Source organism: Caretta caretta, chromosome 4 (genome assembly GCF_965140235.1).
Source record: "Caretta caretta isolate rCarCar2 chromosome 4, rCarCar1.hap1, whole genome shotgun sequence".
Taxonomy (NCBI): domain Eukaryota; kingdom Metazoa; phylum Chordata; order Testudines; family Cheloniidae; genus Caretta; species Caretta caretta.
The window spans coordinates 82,223,413-82,242,398 of record NC_134209.1 but is presented as its reverse complement, the minus strand read 5'-3'; the positions used below and the strand labels follow the sequence as shown (position 1 = coordinate 82,242,398).

At 44.9% G+C, this 18,986-nt stretch overlaps 1 protein-coding gene across 11 annotated transcripts in view; it reads right to left on the bottom strand.

The window, feature by feature from the left end:
• Positions 1-18,986, bottom strand: part of GALNTL6 (polypeptide N-acetylgalactosaminyltransferase like 6) — a 928,998-nt gene that overhangs the window by 492,811 nt on the left and 417,201 nt on the right. For all 11 annotated transcript variants that reach the window (XM_048847720.2, XM_048847722.2, XM_048847725.2 and 8 more), the window contains one exon: positions 17,383-17,521. In XM_048847720.2, the coding sequence (XP_048703677.2) occupies positions 17,383-17,521 (139 nt within the window). The remainder of the gene's footprint in view (positions 1-17,382; positions 17,522-18,986) is intronic.

The window sequence follows — 18,986 nt, the reverse complement described above, 5'->3', positions numbered from 1 at the left end:
TTGTATCTTTTTGTAACTTAAGGTTTTGTCCAGAGTTTGTCTAAAGATATGTTTTGCATCTGATTACCCTGTAAGGTATTTACCATCCTGATTTTACAGAGGTGATTCTTTTACTTTTTCTTGAATTAAAATTCTTCTTTTAAGATCCTAATTGATTTTTCCTTGTTTTTAAGATCCAAGGGTTTGGGTCTGTGTACACCTACGCAAATTGGTGAGGATTTTTTTCAAGCCTTCCCCAGGAAAGGGGCTGTAGGGCTTGGGGGGATATTCTGGGGGGAAGACGTCTCCAAGTGGACTCTTTCCCTGCTCTTTGTTTAACACGCGTGCTGGTGGCAGCATAGGGTTCAAGGACAAGGCAAAGTTTGTACCGTGAGGAAATTTTTAACCTAAGCTGGTAAGAATAAGCTTAGAGGGTCTTTCATGCAGGTCCCCATATCTGTACTCTAGAGTTCAGAGTGAGGAAGGAAGCTTGACATGGTGGCGGAGCGGTGGGATAATTTTAAGGGTTTTTTTTTTTTAGATCATTTTGAAGCAGAAGCACAGTAGAATTTTAAAAGGACATTTTTTCCTTTGGGCTGTTTGGAAACAGGTTTTAAGCTGAAAGAAGTTAGAGTTTTTTTGTCTCTGCCTGGGGGCCAAAGCAGTAAGCATAACAAAGGGACTTGTCTTTTTTGAGCTGGATTTTTCTCTACCTCAAGACAGGGTAGTTAACCTCCTGCAGGGAAATTCACAAGTTTTTCACAGATCTGAAGAGGTTTGGGGTTTTTTTTTTAGCTAAGAGCAACGAGAGGGGTTTTCTGTCTATTTGCCTGGAGACAAAGGATTTTTCTGTAGGCTGAGAATAGCTATCAGAGAACATAGGTATCACATTACAGCACAAAAAAATTTTTACAAGCCAGTTCTTTGGGGTTTTTTTAACTCTTGGCTGTATAGTTAAAACAGAGAGGCTAAGATGACAGAACCCAAGGCAGAAAAAGCCAAAGAGGCTGCCCACAGGAGAGAAATGGAGGTAAAGGTAAAAGAATGGAAGCTTGCTGAGGAGGAAAAAGAGGCTGCCAACAGGAGAGAAATGGAGGCAAAGGAAAAAAGAGTGGAAGCATGCACTGGAGATGGAGAAGGCAAAGGCTCAGCAGAATAGCAATCCTTCTCCAGGTACCGCTTCACATCCCAGGAAGTTCCCAACCTACAAGACACGTGATGATACCAAGGCCTTCTTAGAAAACTTTGAAAGGGCCTGCCTTGGGTACAGCATCTCTACAGACCAGTACATGGTAGAACCGAGGCTGCAGCTCAGTGGACCCGTAGCAGAGGTGGTGGCTGAAATGCCGAAGGAACACATGAACAAGTATGAACTGTTTAAAACCAAGGCGAGTGTCAGAATGAGGCTAACACCCAAGCATTCCTGTCAGCGGTTCAGAGCCCTAAGGGGGAAACCAGACGTGCCATTTACCCGACATGCCTACCACATTGTGAAACATTGGGATGCCTGGATATCAGGAGCAAGTGTTAAATCTCCAGAAGATTTGCCCTTCCTAATGCAAATGGAGCAATTCTTAGAGGGTGTTCCTGAGAAAATAGAAAGATACATCCTAGACGGGAAGCCCAAAACTGTAATCGAGGCAGGGGAGGTTGGAGCCAAATGGGTGGAGGTGGCAGAAAAGAAAAAAAACTGGTCACAGTTGGAGCGGATACCAGAAGGGACAACCTCAGACCACACCCTACTACCGGGACAGCCCAAGGCCCCAACTACACACCAAGGAACCCTCCAGACACCTTATCATCCCGCCACACCGTTCTCCAGCAACCCACCTCGCCCCAGTGACCCGTCAGCTGGACAATGTTTTAAATGTAACAAGTCGGGGCATATAAAGGCCAACTGCCCAAAGAAACCCAACAGATTACAGTTCATTGCACAGGAATCACACCAGAGGTCCTCAGGCCCAAATACCTCCAAGATACCCTTGGAGCAGAGGGAAACTGTGAGTATGGTTGGGAAGAAGGTCACCACATGGAGGGACACCGGAGCACAGGTGTCGGCTATCCATGCTTCCTTAGTGGACCCCAACTTAATCAACCCAGAGATCCAAGTAACAATTCAACCCTTCAAGTCCAACTCTTTCAATTTGCCAGTCCAGTACAAGGGCTGGTCAGGAACGTGGACTTTTGCAGTATATGATGATTATCCCATCTCCATGCTGTTGGGGAAGACTTGGCCAATCATGTGAAGCTAGCCAAGAGGGTGGGAATGGTCACCCGCAGCCAGGCTAAGCAAGCTGTCACACCTAGCTCTGTTCCGGAAACTTCTACCAGGACCCGGTCAGAGGTGATGGAACTGGACCCCATGCCAACATCTGCAACAGCAGTAGTGGATCCAGTCACAGAGACCCAGACAGAGCCAGTCTCAGAACTGGAACCGGCGGAACAACCGGCACCAGAACCATTGCCAGCACTGAATCCAGTACTTGCAACCCCAACACCAGCAGGCCCCACCGAACCTGCACTGGCAGCGGCAGATAACCCTCCTCAAGAGGCTCAGCCGGAGCCTGAACCCCAACATAGTGCACCAGCGGAAAGCGGTGCACAGTCAAAGGAAACAGCCCCATCCCCTACATCGCTTCCAGAGGGACCAAGCCCAGATCCACAATCCAATGAGGAATTGATGTCTCCAGCCTCAAGGGAACAGTTCCAGACTGAACAGGAAGCAGATGAAAGCCTCCAAAGAGCTTGGACGGTGGCACGGAGCAACCCACCGCCTCTCAGCTATTCTAATCGATCCAGGTTTATTGTAGAAAGAGGACTTTTATACAAGGAAACTCTTTCTGGTGGACACCAGGAAGACTGGCATCCTCAGAGACAGTTGGTAGTTCCAACTAAGTACTGGGTCAAGCTCTTAAGCTTAGCCCACGATCATCCTAGTGGCCATGCTATGGTGAAGAGGACCAAAGACAGTTTGGGGAGGTTATTCCGCTGGGAGGGAATGGGCAAGGATGTTTCTACCTATGTCCAGTCTTGTGAGGAATGCCTAAAAGTGGGAAAACCCCAAGACCAGGTCAAAGCCCCTCTGCAGCCACTCCCCATCATTGAAATTCCATTTCAGCGAGTAGCTGCGGATATTCTGGGTCCTTTTCCAAAAAAAGACACCCAGAGGGAGCAGTACATACTGACTTTCATGGATTTTGCCACCCGATGGCCGGAAGCAGTAGCTCTAAGCAACATCAGCGCTAAAACGAACAAGGTCAGCTCCCAGACTACTGCACTGGGCAGCACAGCATGGGGAGGAAGTGACCAGCTCTCTGTGGAGAAAGAAGTGGTTCAGGACTATTTAGAAAAGCTGGACGTGCACAAGCCCATGGGGCTGGATGCGTTGCATCCGAGAGTGCTAAAGGAGTTGGTGGATGTGATTGCAGAGCCATTGGCCATTATCTTTGAAAACTCATGGCGATCGGGGGAAGTCCCGGACGACTGGAAAAAGGCTAATGTAGTGCCCATCTTTAAAAAAGGGAAGAAGGAGGATCCAGGGAACTACAGGCCAGTCAGCCTCACCTCAGTCCCTGGAAAAATCATGGAGCAGGTCCTCAAGGAATCAATTCTGAAGCACTTTGAGGAGAGGAAAGTGATCAGGAACAGTCAGCATGGATTCACCAAGGGCAAGTCATGCCTGACTAATCTAATTGCCTTCTATGACGAGATAACTGGTTCTGTGGATGACGGGAAAGCAGTGGATGTGTTGTTCCTTGACTTGAGCAAAGCTTTTGACACGGTCTCCCACAGTATTCTTGTCAGCAAGTTAAAGAAGTATGGGCTGGATGAATGGACTATAAGGTGGATAGAAAGCTGGCCAGATTGTCGGGCTCAACGGGTAGTGATCAATGGCTCCATGTCTAGCTGGCAGCCGGTATCAAGTGGAGTGCCCCAAGGGTCGGTCCTGGGGCCGGTTTTGTTCAATATCTTCATAAATGATCTGGAGGATGGCGTGGATTGCACCCTCAGCAAGTTTGCAGAGGACACTAAACTGGGAGGAGAGGTAGATACGCTGGAGGGTAGGGATAGGATACAGAGGGACCTAGACAAATTGGAGGATTGGGCCAAAAGAAATCTGATGAGGTTCAACAAGGACAAGTGCAGAGTCCTGCACTTAGGATGAAAGAATCCAATGCACCGCTACAGACTAGGGACCGAATGGCTCGGCAGCAGTTCTGCAGAAAAGGACCTAGGGGTTACAGTGGACAAGAAGCTGGATATGAGTCAACAGTGTGCCCTTGTTACCAAGAAGGCCAATGGCATTTTGGGATGTATAAGTAAGGGCATTGCCAGCAGATCGAGGGACGTGATCTTCCCATCTATTCGACACTGGTGAGGCCTCATCTCGAGTACTGTGTCCAGTTTTGGGCCCCACACTACAAGAAGGATGTGGAAAAATTGTAAAGAGTCCAGCGGAGGGCAACAAAAATGATTAGGAGACTGGAACACATGAGTTATGAGGAGAGGCTGAGGGAACTGGGGATAGTCTACGGAAGAGAAGAATGAGGGGGGATTTGATAGCTGCTTTCAACTACCTGAAAGGGGGTTCCAAAGAGGATGGATCTAGACTGTTCTCAGTGGTAGCAGATGACAGAACAAGGAGTAATGGTCTCAAGTTGCAGTGGGGGAGGTTTAGGTTGGATATTAGGAAAAACTTTTTCACTAGGAGGGTGGTGAAACACTGGAATGCGATACCTAGGGAGGTGGTAGAATCTCCTTCCTTAGAAGTTTTTAAGGTCAGGCTTGACAAAGCCCTGGCTGGGATGATTTAATTGGGGATCGGTCCTGCTTTGAGCAGGGGGTTGGACTAGATGACTTCCAGAGGTCCCTTCCAACCCTGATATTCTATTCTAAAAGTGTTTGCCAGGCACTAACAGACATTTTTGCCAGGGTAGGTTGGCCCTCCGACATCCTCACAGATGCAGGAACTAATTTCCTGGCAGGAACTATGGAAAACCTTTGGGAAGCTCATGGGGTAAATCACTTGGTTGCCACTCCTTACCACCACCAAAGAAATAGCATGGTGGAGAAGTTTAATGGAACTTTGGGGGCCATGATATGAAAATGCGTAAATGAATACTCCAATGATTGGGACCTAGTGTTGCAGCAGTTGCTGTTTGCCTGCACAGCTGTACCACATCCCAGTTTAGGGTTTTCACCATTTGAACTTGTATATGGCTGTGAGGTTAAGGGGCCATTACAGTTGGTGAAGCAGCAATGGGAGGGATTTACACTTTCTCCAGGAACTAACATTCTGGACTTTGTAAACAACCTACAAAACACGCTCTGAACCTCTTTGGCCCTTGCTGAAGAAAGCCTACAGGATGCTCAAAAAGAGCAAAAAGCCTGGTATGATAAACATGCCAGAGAGCGTTCCTTCAAAGTAGGGGGACCAGGTCATTGTATTAAAGGCGCTCCAGGCCCATAAAATGGAAGCGTCGTGGGAAGGGCCATTCACGGTCCAGAAGCGCCTGGGAGCTGTTAATTATCTCATAGCATTCCCCACCTCCAACCGAAAGCCTAAGGTGTACCATATTAATTCTCTAAAGCCCGTTTATTCCAGAGAATTAAAGGTTTGTCAGTTTACAGCCCAGGGAGGAGATGATGCTGAGTGGCCTGAAGGTGTCTACTACGAAGGGAAAAGTGCTGGTGGTGTGAAAGAGGTGAACCTCTCCATGACCCTTGGGTGTATGCAGCAACAGCAGATCAAGGAGCTGTGCACTAGCTATGCACCAACGTTCTCAGCCACCCCAGGACTGACTGAATGGGCATACCACTCCATTGACAGAGGTAATGCTCACCCAATCAAAGTCTAACCTTACCGGGTGTCTCCTCAAGTTAAAACTGCTATAGAATGGGAGATCCAGGATATGCTACAGATGGGGGTAATCCGCCCCTCTGGCAGTGCATGGGCATCTCCAGTGGTTCTAGTTCCCAAACTAGATGTGGAGATATGTTTTTGTGTGGACTCCCATAAGCTAAATGCTGTAACTTGCCCAGACAACTATCCAAAGCCACGCACAGATGAACTATTGGAGAAACTGGGATGGGCCCCGTTCATCTCTACCTTGGACTTACCAAGTGGTACTGGCAGGTACTGCTAGATAAATCCACCAAGGAAAGGTCAGCCTTCACCACACATGTCGGGCTGTATGAATTTAATGTGCTCCCTTTCGGGCTGCGGAATGCACCCGCTACCTTCCAAAGACTTGTAGATGGTCTCCTAGCGGGATTAGGAGAATATGCAGTCGCCTACCTTGACGATGTGGCCATATTTTCTGATTCCTGGGCAGAACACCTGGAACATCTACAAAAAAGTCTTTGAGCGCATAAGGGAGGCAGGACTAACTGTTAAGGCTAAGAAGTGTCAAATAGGCCTAAACAGAGTGACTTACTTTGGACACCAGGTGGGTCAAGGAATGATCAACCCCCTACAGGCCAAAGTGGATGCTATCCAAAAGTGGCCTGTCCCAAAGTCAAAGAAACAGGTTCAATCCTTCTTAGGCTTGGCCGGATATTACAGGCGATTTGTACCGCAATACAGCCAAATCGCCGCCCCACTGACAGACCTAACCAACAAGAAACAGCCAAATGCCATTCAGTGGACCGAAGAGTGTCAGAAGGCCTTTAACCAGCTTAAAGCGACACTCATGTCTGATCCTGTGCTAAGGGCCCCAGACTTTGACAAACCGTTCCTAGTAACCACAGATGTGTCCGAGCGTGGTGTGGGAGCAGTTTTAATGCAGAAAGAACCGGATTGAGAATTCCATCCTGTAGTGTTTCTCAGCAAGAAGCTGTCTGAGAGGGAAAGCAACTGGTCAGTCAGTGAAAAAGAATGTTACGCCATTGTCTACGCTCTGGAAAAGCTACACCCATACGTTTGGGGACAGCATTTCCACTTGCAAACCGACCATGCTGTGCTACAGTGGCTTCATACCACCAGGGGAAATAAGAAGAAACTTATTCGGTGGAGTTTAGCTCTCCAAGATTTTGATTTCGACATCCAACACATCTCAGGAGCTTCTAACAAAGTGGCTGATGCACTCTCCTGTGAAAGGTTTCAGAGTAACAGCCGTGTTAGTCTGTATTTGCAAAAAGAAAAGGAGTACTTGTGGCACCATAGAGACTAACAAATTTATTTGAGCATAAGCTTTCGTGAGCTACAGCAAAGTGAGCTGTAGCTCACAAAAGCTTATGCTCAAATAAATTGGTTCTTCTCCCGTGAAAGTTTCCCAGAATCAACTGGTTAAAATCGTCCTTGAGATGTGGAAAATATTGTTATTCTTTATACACTTGGTAGCATATTTAGAGGTGCATGTGCCTTATTAACTATGTTTTCTCCAAGAGCTCCAGGAAGAAATCACAGCCAGTGTTTCACCTTAGCTGTGATTTGGGGGGCGTGTCATAAATATAAAGGGAAGGATAATCACCTTTCTGTATGCAGAACTATATAATCCCTCCTGGCCAGAGACAAAACCCTTTCACCTGTAAAGGGTTAAGAAGCTAAGATAACCTCGCTGGCACCTGACCAAAATGACCAATGAGGAGACAAGTTACTTTCAAAGCTGGAGGGGGCAGGGGGAAGAAAGGGTCTATCTGTGTGATGCTTTTGCTGGGACCAGGTCAGGAATGCTCTTCAGAACTTCTGTTAAGTTAGTAAGTAATCTAGCTAAAAATGCATTAGATTTCCTTTTGTTTAAATGGCTGGTAAATAAGCTGTGCTGAATGGAATATATATTCCTGTTTGTGTCATTTTGTAACTTAAGGTTTTGCCTAGAGGGATTCTCTATGTTTTGAATCTGATTACCGTGTAAGGTATTTACCATCCTGATTTTACAGAGGTGATTCTTTTACCATAGAGTTCAAGGACAAGGCAAAGTTTGTACCTTGAGGAAGTTTTTAACCTAAGCTGGTCTTTCATGCAGGTCCCCACATCTGTACCCTAGAGTTCAGAGTGGAGAAGGAACCTTGACATACACTCTTGGGTAGCTCCTTCTCTCTCCTGTGCTCCAAGTTCTCACTGCTTCTTCCACCTACATACATTTCCCTAGATTCACACATCCTAGTTTGCCCTTCCATCCTACAGTCCACATTTTTCTGTACCTCATATTCTCCATGTTGAGTAGATCTAGTGCAACACATAGCTTTTGAAAATTTGTGTTTATGATTAATGGTCCTTTTTGCTGTTATTTTCATAATGGAAAGTTTAGCTGTCCAACAAAGGTCAGTGCATAAAATCTACATCTTCAGGACTCAAGAACTCAACAAATTGCCCTATTTTAAAATGGCGATGTTCTCAGGGGGACTGAGGACACAGGCTTATGCCCTCTTTCAAAATGGCCACCATTTCTCATTTTCAGTTTAAGGTATTCTCTATAGAAGAACATTTGTTAGTTTCTGCTGAAAAAGAAACTTTCACATAGGCAGAACAGGTTAAGATTATCATTAATTCTAAAACACACCTTCATATGTAGTTTGAAGCTTGAAACATCTGCATTATTCTATTAAGATTCATGTGTATATTTGTCAGTGCCAAATGTAAAGTAATAAATCGAGGAATAAAGAATTGAGAGTCACAGGATGACAAACTGTACTTTGGAAAGCAGTGACTCTGAAAGGAATGTAAGGATTATGGTGGATAAGTAACTGAACATGAACTCTCATTACACTGCATGACAGGGATAACAGTCCTGCAAGTGGCATGCTGCTTAAGGGTATTTTTTCCATGACAAAATCCAGACTGACTAGCTAAAAATATCACTAACTCTACTAATGCTACCTGATTATGAGAACTACATATACTAAAGGTTTAAAGTTGGTTAACTGAAGGAAAAGCTACAGGGAGCTCCAACTCTGACCATTGCAAGCAAGAAGGAACTGAGAGGGAGGTGGCAGACAGTCCTCTTTTTATATCCTCGGCTCAGCTCAGCTCATGACGAGATTGGAGGTAGGAGCAGGCAGCCTAGTGGCAAAGGCCTCTGACTTGAGTGCATTGGGTGCGCATACATTCCACTTCAGGTGTATATGTGCACAGTTACTCAAAGGAATACAAATTTTTTTTCCTCTCCAGGAGAGTTCAGATTTCCAAGCTTTTATAACAAGCCCTGAGCCCTTGTGCTTCAAGCTTAACTTGATTTTTCTTCAAGGAAGAACATGACTTTGCCAAGTTTGAGCTGAATTGCTATAGCTTTATCTGAGTTATAGGAGACAGAGAAAGGAAAGAATTTACAGTAGGAAAATGGGCCTGGGTTTTGACATCTGCGTACCTCACAAATAGTGCAACAATCTACCTTAATCATTAAAGCAGGAAAAATTCATCTTTGGGCTAAGACCAAGGATGGAAATTACCAGATTGAAAGGAACATTTTGGAGATAATGTGAGAAACCAAAAAACATTTCTCAACTTTAATTGTAGTGTTCACTATCCATTAATGCAATAATAAAGGATTAATTTTTAAGTGTACTTCTTGAAGTATCCCTGCTAAAAGCACAAAAGTGAAGACCATTCCATCATGGCTGTTACAAACTAACCCCTCCCTCACCATCTGCAAATACAATGATAATAAGTCTTTTCAGACTGAGGTGAGAACAAAATTGGTTTGGAAATGAAGTTCTAGCCCATGGAGAGAAAAGAAGAGCCAGACACTGGAAACAGCTGTCTGATGTTTCAGGGATTAAAATGATGTTACAATGTGAATATTAGATATTTTTGTAGTATTTTTCTGAATATTTTCTAGTTGTCAGCTAGGCTTTGGAGCAGAGAAATGAGTCTGAGTTTACTGTTGGTATTCCTGATAAAAACAGTAGAGACCTGTAGGCATGTCCGGCCTGGGGTTATTACTCTCTGGCGAACCAGACCACCTCACTACTTCTGTCAGGTGTGTCGGGGAATTAGCCTGCCTGAGCAAAGAGTTCAATAGCAAGGGTCAGGGCGGGGCAACAATCAGTCAGTAGCTCAAGGCCCTCAGACAGGGGCTGAGCAAAGAGTTCAATAGCAAACCCAGGCTCCTGGCTCCAAATGGCCTGGGAGAGGGGGAGACTGCCACCTGCGAGATGGGTGGCGGGGGGACGCAGGCCCAACCACTCCACTGCGTCCCAGCCCGGGGCCCTAGGAGCGGCAGAAGACCCACTGCTGTGTTCCTGGCTGCAACACACTGACATTGGCTCTGGCAGTGTTGCAGCCTGACTATGGTCAGCTGCCCCCGGGCTACTTCCTACCTCCCCCTCCAGAGGTACCTGGGTCCAGCCGGCTGGCATCCTCTAAGGGGTCACACACCATGGGCTCCTCGGGGTAACTGGCGCTCAGTTGGCTTGGCGGCCCTCAGGGTAACTGACGAACAGCAAGCTTGGCAGCATCTCTGGGCTCGGGCTAGCATCAGGCATTGGCTGATCTGGCCAATCCTCGGGTTGGCCGCCAGTCACCGTGGTCTCGTGGCTGGGAGCTCCGCCACATGTGTCTGGCCTCTCCGGTGGCTGTGTTTCAACTGAGCTCTGGGGTCGGGCTTTTATACTTCCGGTCCTGCGCCTTGACCTCTGAGGGGCAGGTGCAAAGTTCGCTGGCTCCGCCCACTTTGGCGTCCAGAGAGGCTCATCCCTCTCCGGGGTGGCGGGGAACCAGACCGCCTCACTACAAGACCAGACACCATAGTCTCATGAACTCTTCAGGAATTTCCACAAGGACACTGCTTTTTTTTAGCTTTGAAGAGAACGCAGTGCCCCTGTGCACAAAGTGGGTCACTGGCACAGCAGCCATTCTCAAGGAAGAGTTCTACCTATTTAATCACTACTTATTGCCACACACAGAGTTAGGGCTTGTTTGCAAGACAACATTTACTGGCATAACCATATTCTATAATTATATGTCCGTAGTACCATCACTCTCATTTACAGTGTGTATGGTAACACCCAATGTTTTATGTTCTCTGTGTATATAAATCTCCCCACTGTATTTTCCACTGCATGCATCCGATGAAGTGAGCTGTAGCTCACGAAAGCTTATGCTCAGATAAATTGGTTAGTCTCTAAGGTGCCACAAGTCCTCCTTTTCTTTTTTCGGATACAAACTAACACGGTTGCTACTCTGAAACTTCTATTTTAGCAATCATATATCATCACAGGTATAGTGCTATAAACATACACTGTGCTGAACAACAACAGGTTGGTACCAGTTATCAAGTTCCTTCCCTGTTTATTACCTAAAAGCACAAGGGAAGATCATTCATACAGGGACTGCTTCAAGACCCATTAAAGTCAATGGAAGTCTTCCCATTTACTACAGTGAGCTTTGGATCAGGCCTTCAAGGCCTGAGCAGTGGACATTAGAGCTTTAGTGTCTGATTCTGCCACCCCAATTCACATGTACCTTACTGCACAAGTAGTTTCACAGGAAATCATTTCTGTCCTATTTGGGGCAGTCAGTTTTGCAATGGACGATTTGTGTAATAAGGTACTTGTAGCAGGGTGGTCACCTGCTCCCAGGTCAAAGGGGTTAAAAGCCAGCCCTTGGAGAGGGCCAGGGCTGGGATCCTTAGGCTGGGTTGATTGGGAGGCAGCCTCAGCTGTGGCCACGCCCCCCTCAGCTGACTCTATAAAGGGGCTGCTGGGCTGTAACTCAAGAGACTCTCTCTAACTTCAGGGGTGGGGGAGACCTGGCTGCAGGGACCGAAGCAGAGTACCTAGATTGGAGCAGGGCTGGGGAAGGGCCTGAGGAGCTGGGGGAGCTCCAGCCAGGAAAGCCCCAGGCTGTGGCCTAGTATTAGGCCCAACAGGTCCTGGGGTTGCAGGGGACAGCCCAAGGTTAGACAGAGGCAGCAGGTCCAAACCCAACCTTGCCTGTGATGAGTAGCTTATACAGCAGTCTGCCCCAGGGCGTGGGGGGCTTTCTGGTGACTGGCAGTAGCCTATGACTGAGGTGAGGTAGGGATAGGGGGTGGGGGTTCCCTGAGGAGGGGAGACCCTGCAAGTGAGGGGTTACTGACAGGGGGCAGCACGCTGGCGTACAAGGGGCACCAGGTCTGGGAGGGACATGGGGGCCTGGGGCGTAAGCGGGACACTGGCCTGCAGAGGGCGCTCCAAGGCTGGAAGTAGATCTAATTCCCAGGACACTAGCAGAAGGCGCTGCAGGGTTGAGTCCCGCACACTCACAGTACTACATAACATGAGTAAGGTTGGCAGAGTTAAGCCTTGTTTGCTTTTGCAAATCAAGTCATACAGATATTACCAAGACTAATCAATTGTACAGGGCTACACTGAATAGTATAATAATCTGGTTGAATCAGAACAGGAGAATGATTTGGGTGCCTGAGGACTGTGGTTTTCCAAATGAGCTAGTTGGGGTTGTCATAAATATAAAGGGAAGGGTGAACACCTTTAAAATCCCTCCTGGCCAGAGGAAAAACCCTTTCACCTGTAAAGGGTTAAGAAGCTAGGATAACCTCGCTGGCACCTGACCACAGTGACCAATGAGGAGACAAGATACTTTCAAAGCTGGAAGGGGGAAAAAATCAAAGGGTCTGGGTCTGTCTGGGTGATGCTTTTGCCGGGGACAGAACAGGAATGGAGTCTTAGAATTTAGTAAGTAATCTAGCTAGATATGTGTTAGATTATGATTTCTTTAAATGGCTGAGAAATTAAGCTGTGCTGAAAGGAAAGGATATTTCTGTCTTTGTGTCTTTTTGTAACTTAAGGTTTTGCCTAGAGGGATTCTCTATGTTTTGAATCTAATTACCCTGTAAGGTATTTACCATCCTGATTTTACAGAGGTGATTCTTTTTTACTTCTATTAAAATTCTTCTTTTCAAAACTGAATGCTTTTTCATTGTTCTTAAGATCCAAGGGTTTGGGTCTGTGGTCACCTTTGCAAATTGGTGAGGATTTTTACCAAACCTTCCCCAGGAAGTGGGGTGCAAAGGTTGGCAGGATTTGGGGGGGAAAGATGTTTCCAAACCACTCTTTCCCAGAAACCCAGTTAGACATTTGGTGGTGGCAGCGAAAGTCCCCAAGGTACAAACTATTTTACCTTTTGCCCTTGGAAGTTTTAACCTAAGCTGGTAAAAGTAAGCTTTGGAGGTTTTCATGCAGGTCCCCACATCTGTACCCTACAGTTCAGAGTGGGGAAGGAACCTTGACGGGGTGAAAGTCACTCACTAAGAAAAAGAAAGCGGTCACTATAGTGCTGACTGGTTCCTACTAAGTCACTGCTGACAATGCCTTGCTTCTGGGGAGATTCTGAGAAATGCTGTGCCCCATGTGACTAGTTGTGGGTAAAAAAACAAATTACTAGCAGATATACTGGCAAAAACAGGGAAATGGACACTTTATCTTCCTTTTGTCTCTTACGATTTTCTGCATTGTTTCCATTCACACTCTTTTGAACACCAACACAAATTAAGATATTCTGTTGTGGAGAGGAGATTTCTTTATGAGCATATTTATCATGCCAATAATGTAGTTTAATGGGACTTTGATGCTGTGCAATTATGCATTTAAATTCCATCTTACTGGAAACATTCTTGGTCAGGGGGAATTGCTGAAGACAATTTCAGGCAACCTGGGGATAATTTTGCCAGCCACAAGGCATAAACAAATTTTTTTAAAACATACAGTTTAGGAAAAAAGGGTTAGTTCTTTGCATTCATCCTATGGAAATCAACATTGGGATATGGAAATTAATATACAGTCCTACAAGGACACTGTTTGCTTTTTAAAATAAATTCATACAATATGGTATTTAGATAGGAAAACAACAACAACAAAATACATTCTTTTGGGGATTCTCCTTGGGTTAATTCCTCCTCCGTACATTTTGAAATTCTTTTTTACCCGATTATGTTGGCATTTATATAGTCTCTCTTTGTTTTTGAATTTCAAGAATGTTACAAAAAAATTCTCAGTTTTCGAGATTTCCCCTCACCTCCCACCCCCACCATTTCCCATCCAGCGTTATTAATTCCATTCAGTTCTCTGAACATTTCAAAATAGATGATTACCTCATATGATGCACACCTGTCCTGAGGAGTTTATACACCTTCAAAACTGACCATTTTACTTGGGTATGATGCATCATGAAGTGGTGAAGTAAGGGCAGAGTCAGGACTCCTGGACAGAGCTAGTCTGTCTGGCAGGGAACCCGCCTCTTTCCCCCAGCCTGGAGTTACTAAAGAAGTGTAGGGAGAAAGGAAAGCAATAGATTGAGGTAAAGACTTCCTGGCATGAAAACCAGAAATGATTCCATGTTGAAGAGGTAGCTGATGGAGAAAGGAAAAACAGAGGGGGAGTTTGAGGCTGCCATCAAACAGGGATGAAGGGAAAATTTTTAGCAATTGCAAGTGGAAGACAACATGGGAAAAAAATATCACACACTTTAGTTTTTAAGTATGTTTTTGGGTTTTCCCCCATATTCACAGTACTTGTCAATATTATTAGAGCTGGTTGAAAAATGTGCCTTTTTTGTCAAAAAAAATCAGCATTTGAAGGTTTCTATTAGATCTAATATTTATCACCATTGATGTGTTTGATTCTTTGCAATTAAATAAGAGGTTCCCTGGTACAAGTTGCTTATGATCTTTGAGATGGATGCAAAACCAAATCAGGCACAAATATATGATGTACTGGCAGCTGTCAGAGGTGATGCCTGAATGTAGAGAAGTGGTCCGTTTTAAAGATTTATTTTATTAGAGAGTTCTGTTTAAAATGTGAGAAATAGTGTCCTAATAGTGAGTTGTAAGTGGTAAACTTTCTAAGGAAAAGGAAACAGTTATTTACTTTTCTGATATTTTCTTTCCACCCAGCCAAAAGTGAGCCAATAAGCTGCCAGAGGTAAATCACTGCAAAAAAGTGGGAATAGGACCTTTTAGGGGTTGTAGTGAAGCAGAGTGGCCTCCCTCTGGACTTGAGAGCGAGGTACCACTACCCTCCCCCGATAGGTGGAGCCAAACCCCCACCAGAAGTACCAGGGCAGGACAGCAAGTATAAAAAGTGTGTCCTGCAGCTCAGTTGTGGCTGCACCACAGAAGGAGATGGATGTCTCTTCTAGAGAGCCGAGCCTTCTGTGGGACCCTGGACCAGCAGCCAAGCAGACCAGTGCCCTACTGAGTGAAGAGTCAAAGGACCCCAGAAAGTGGCTGAAGTTGCCACTGCGCAATGGTGAGGCGATGAGACAAAGCCCCAGCTCAATGGAGGAACACCGACTAAGTGAGGTAGGAAGTAGACCAGGGGAACAAGACTTCGGTCAGGTTGTGCTGCTGAGAAACCAAGCAGCAGATTTCAGTTTTCCTGCTGACGCAGTGGCAGCACCATCCACCAGTAATAGGGTCCTGGGCTGGGATCTGGTGGAGTAAGCTGTGCCGTGGTCTCCCTATCCCCTTTTCTGCTATTCCACACTTGAGGATTGGCAACACACTCACCCTTCACCCGGAAGGCTGTACCCTGATGGTTGGTTGCCCCAGCCAGGAGGCTGTGGGCTCTAGACTGTTGACTGCTGTCTTCCTTAGCCAGGAGGCTCGAATCTAAAGACTCTTTATTTCTCTGCCCCGTCCAGAGGGCCAGAGCCCTAGACTGTAGATTGCTGTCTGCCTTTTTTTCGGTCAGGGGTATGAAAAAAAACACAAGTTGACTGACAAAAGCATCGGTGTGGGCAGCGTCTCCTGCCAACATAACTACTGCCACTTGTTGGAGGTGGTTTAATTATACCAGCGGGAGAGCTCTCTCCAGCTGGAATAGCTGTGCTGCTGTAAGGTCTGTAGTGTAAATATAAGCCTAGAGTCTCCTGGCTAAGGCTAAACCCAGAGGGCCAGAGCCCAGACTGTGTTTGCTGTCAGCCCTAGTCAGGAGGCTCAGAGCTAAGACTGCTTGTTGCTCTACCCCAGAATCAGGCCAGAGCCCCAGACTTAACTCTTTGCACCAGCCAGGAGACTGAAAACTATAGCTTTTTGCTCGGCCCTGACCAGCAGGGCCCAAGCCAGACTTCTGTTGCCTGCTGGAGAGAGATGGAGTGGCCTCCCTCCCCACTGAAGAGTGAGGGTCCACTACAGGTTAAAAGTTTAGTTAGTCATCTATTCTTGTTCTGAACTTTTCCCCTTACATAGTATCCTTACTTGTTGCTGGTTGCATCAACTTTTTCCTACCACAGTCTATCATTACTTCTGCTGTTGGGAAGGTCAGGAGACCATATTCAGAGACTGAAGTTTTCATAAATAAAACTTCTCTAAAAAAAGCAGTTGCCAAAATACTGTATACCAAAAGCAATATGACTTGTCACCCTTCCCCACTAAAGATTTGCTAGGATTTTTCAAACTCTCATTTAACAATAGCAGCAGGAGGCTCTAACATACTATGACATTTATCTCTGTCTAATAAAATACTGCCTGATAACTCAGGGGGAAATCATTCTGTAAATAGAAGAGCAGTCTGATCAAAAATGAAGTCCTGGAGAATCATTAAAAAATATATACAGATGCATTATTATTTCAAAGATATGCTAATTTATCTTAAAGCAAGCTTTTTAGATGAATTGAAAACATATTTTACAATTCTTGCCTCTTTCTGATCAGAAATTATCAGAGGATTTTGATTTTAAATTTATTATTTTTTCTAAATGATTCACTATTTTCTTCAAATATTTCTTGTAGTGTAGATTGTAAACCATTTGTTGTGAAGAGTCAGCATTTGAAATTTGAATTGTCTTGATTGATTTGGATTGGTTACATGAGTACATTTCTGTTCCCTGACTAGATGACAGGAACAAATAGAATCAGGTTTCTAGCACAATTAAATGTGTTTGAGTTCAAATTTCACACTCTGAATATTCTGCATTATTTGTTTAAAAACATACAGAATAAAACTATTAGAATCAGGTTCCTAGTGAACATAATCAAACAAGCTCATGAGTTACTGAATATTCAGAATATCAACTACTCACTTAAAACTTATAGTTTCGGCAGACATTTCTGCCATGGAACACAACTAGAATATTCAGGAAAATGGGATATGGGCACAAACACAGTGAAAACTTGTTTAAAAATACAAGTTAATATTCACAAATTGTTTGCAGGATTCACCAAGATCCAGCTTACAATATTTATTGTGAGATCAAATCAGATGTGAACAAAACCCCATAAAAACCACAAACCAGAAAACTCTCACCCCCTCAACATAAGGCTGCCAAACTACTGCACTGCTTGTACATTTAACTCCAGCAAATAGTTATATATCTACTTTTGGCCAACTTGGACAAAATACCTTCATCACACAGCACCACAGCTACATAGTCACGTTTCCTGTTAGGCTGCGAGGTACTTCACCAGAAAGGCACAACAGGTGAATACATAGAGTGAAATATTTGATCAAATATAGTTTACTTACTTGGGATGTCGAATGTCTGGTAGCGATCGTTCCAGGGCTATGTTGTTACTAACAAGTATGTTGAAGCCATTCTCCCTATAAGCAGAATCGTCACGGTCTTCCTCTGTTAGAGGATACGGCTTTCCATGCTCACCTTTCCCTGTACAAAATGAAATAGTTACCGGTCTCTGTTATTTGACATCATAGAGAAGGTTCAAATTTGGCACAGTAGACAACGATATAGTGAGGAGGAATGGAACAGGAATAATCATAGAGCAGATCTCACAGACATGTGGGAAAATACAGGTCTACGATGATTGTCATAGAGGACAAAGCTTTGGAACCAGAAATGAAGCTGATGAGGATATCTTTGCGTTAGCCAGAGCTCATTGTTACTAATATGTACTTCGTATAGAGAGAGAAGTATATTTAATTTAATTATATAAAGAGCAACAGCAACAAGACCCAGATCAATTATTTTCTAACAATAGGAAGAGATTTAAACAAACAGGAGAAACTGTAAAGTGACCTTAGGAAAGCAGATTGCAGACCAACATAGATTGCTTGTAATGGATATAAAGATGAAAAGTCTAGTGGGGGGGGGGCAAAAGAAAAGTTGTCGAACAAAGGATAAAATGGCAGAGAAGCATGGCTAGAGAAGTTAGTCTGAGATGCAAGGATGAGGTCCTATAGAAGATGCACAATGACCAAGTCAATTACTAAAATACCAACAAGGTTTGGGGGAAACTTATTACAGAAAGTGCACAAGCTGCCTGTGGCCAAATTAAAGGAAAGAAATTTAATGAGAAGCAGATGTGGTGCAGAAGACTATGAAAAAGGAGGAAAGGTTTAAGTGGTGGCAAAAAGTAAGATTGGTGGAAAGTTTATGAGGAATACAAGCTGGTAAGGAAAACAGCAAAATGCTGTTGTGAAAGCTAAAGATCAGGCATTTAAAATCTTACATGCAGGACTACCAATGAAGGGGAGGGAAAGAATATATAAACTAACCAAGATTAGGCACAGAAGCATAGAGGACTTGGGACCTCCAAAGATGAAAATGGAAGAGTACTGGTGGAAGACAGCAAAACCATTAGGAGATAGCAGAGGTTTTATGAGAAACAGATCAATGAAGAGGAAGTGAAGAAACAGTTGAAGGAAATATGTGCAAGCAACAACCTCACATGATGGGGGGAAAAGCAGTGGGATTGGACAGTGTACCAGCTGAGGCTTATAAAGCATTAGGTCATGAGGGAATGGTGGTAATGACAAACTCTCCATATTTGTAAGGATCAGCAGGACTTGAACCTGGGCTCTCAGAGTGGCCAGGCAACCAGCATTTCCACCTGTTGACAGCTGTAACCTGGCCACTCCGTGACCCGCAATCCACAGAGGTTACACACCACCAAAAGCTAACCTCTTGCGTGATCTAATTGACAGTTGCCTTAGTGATCCCCGATTGAATCACTGATCCTCTATAAGACCATGCAGCATACCAGAAAGTGTCCAAGGAACAACACGGATCTCTAGCTAGCTGCCACCACTGCCTTGCTTCTCTGTTCTGAATTCCCAGTATCTGATATTGACCCTTAGCCTGCTTCCTAACTCTGTCTCTGATTTGGACCCTC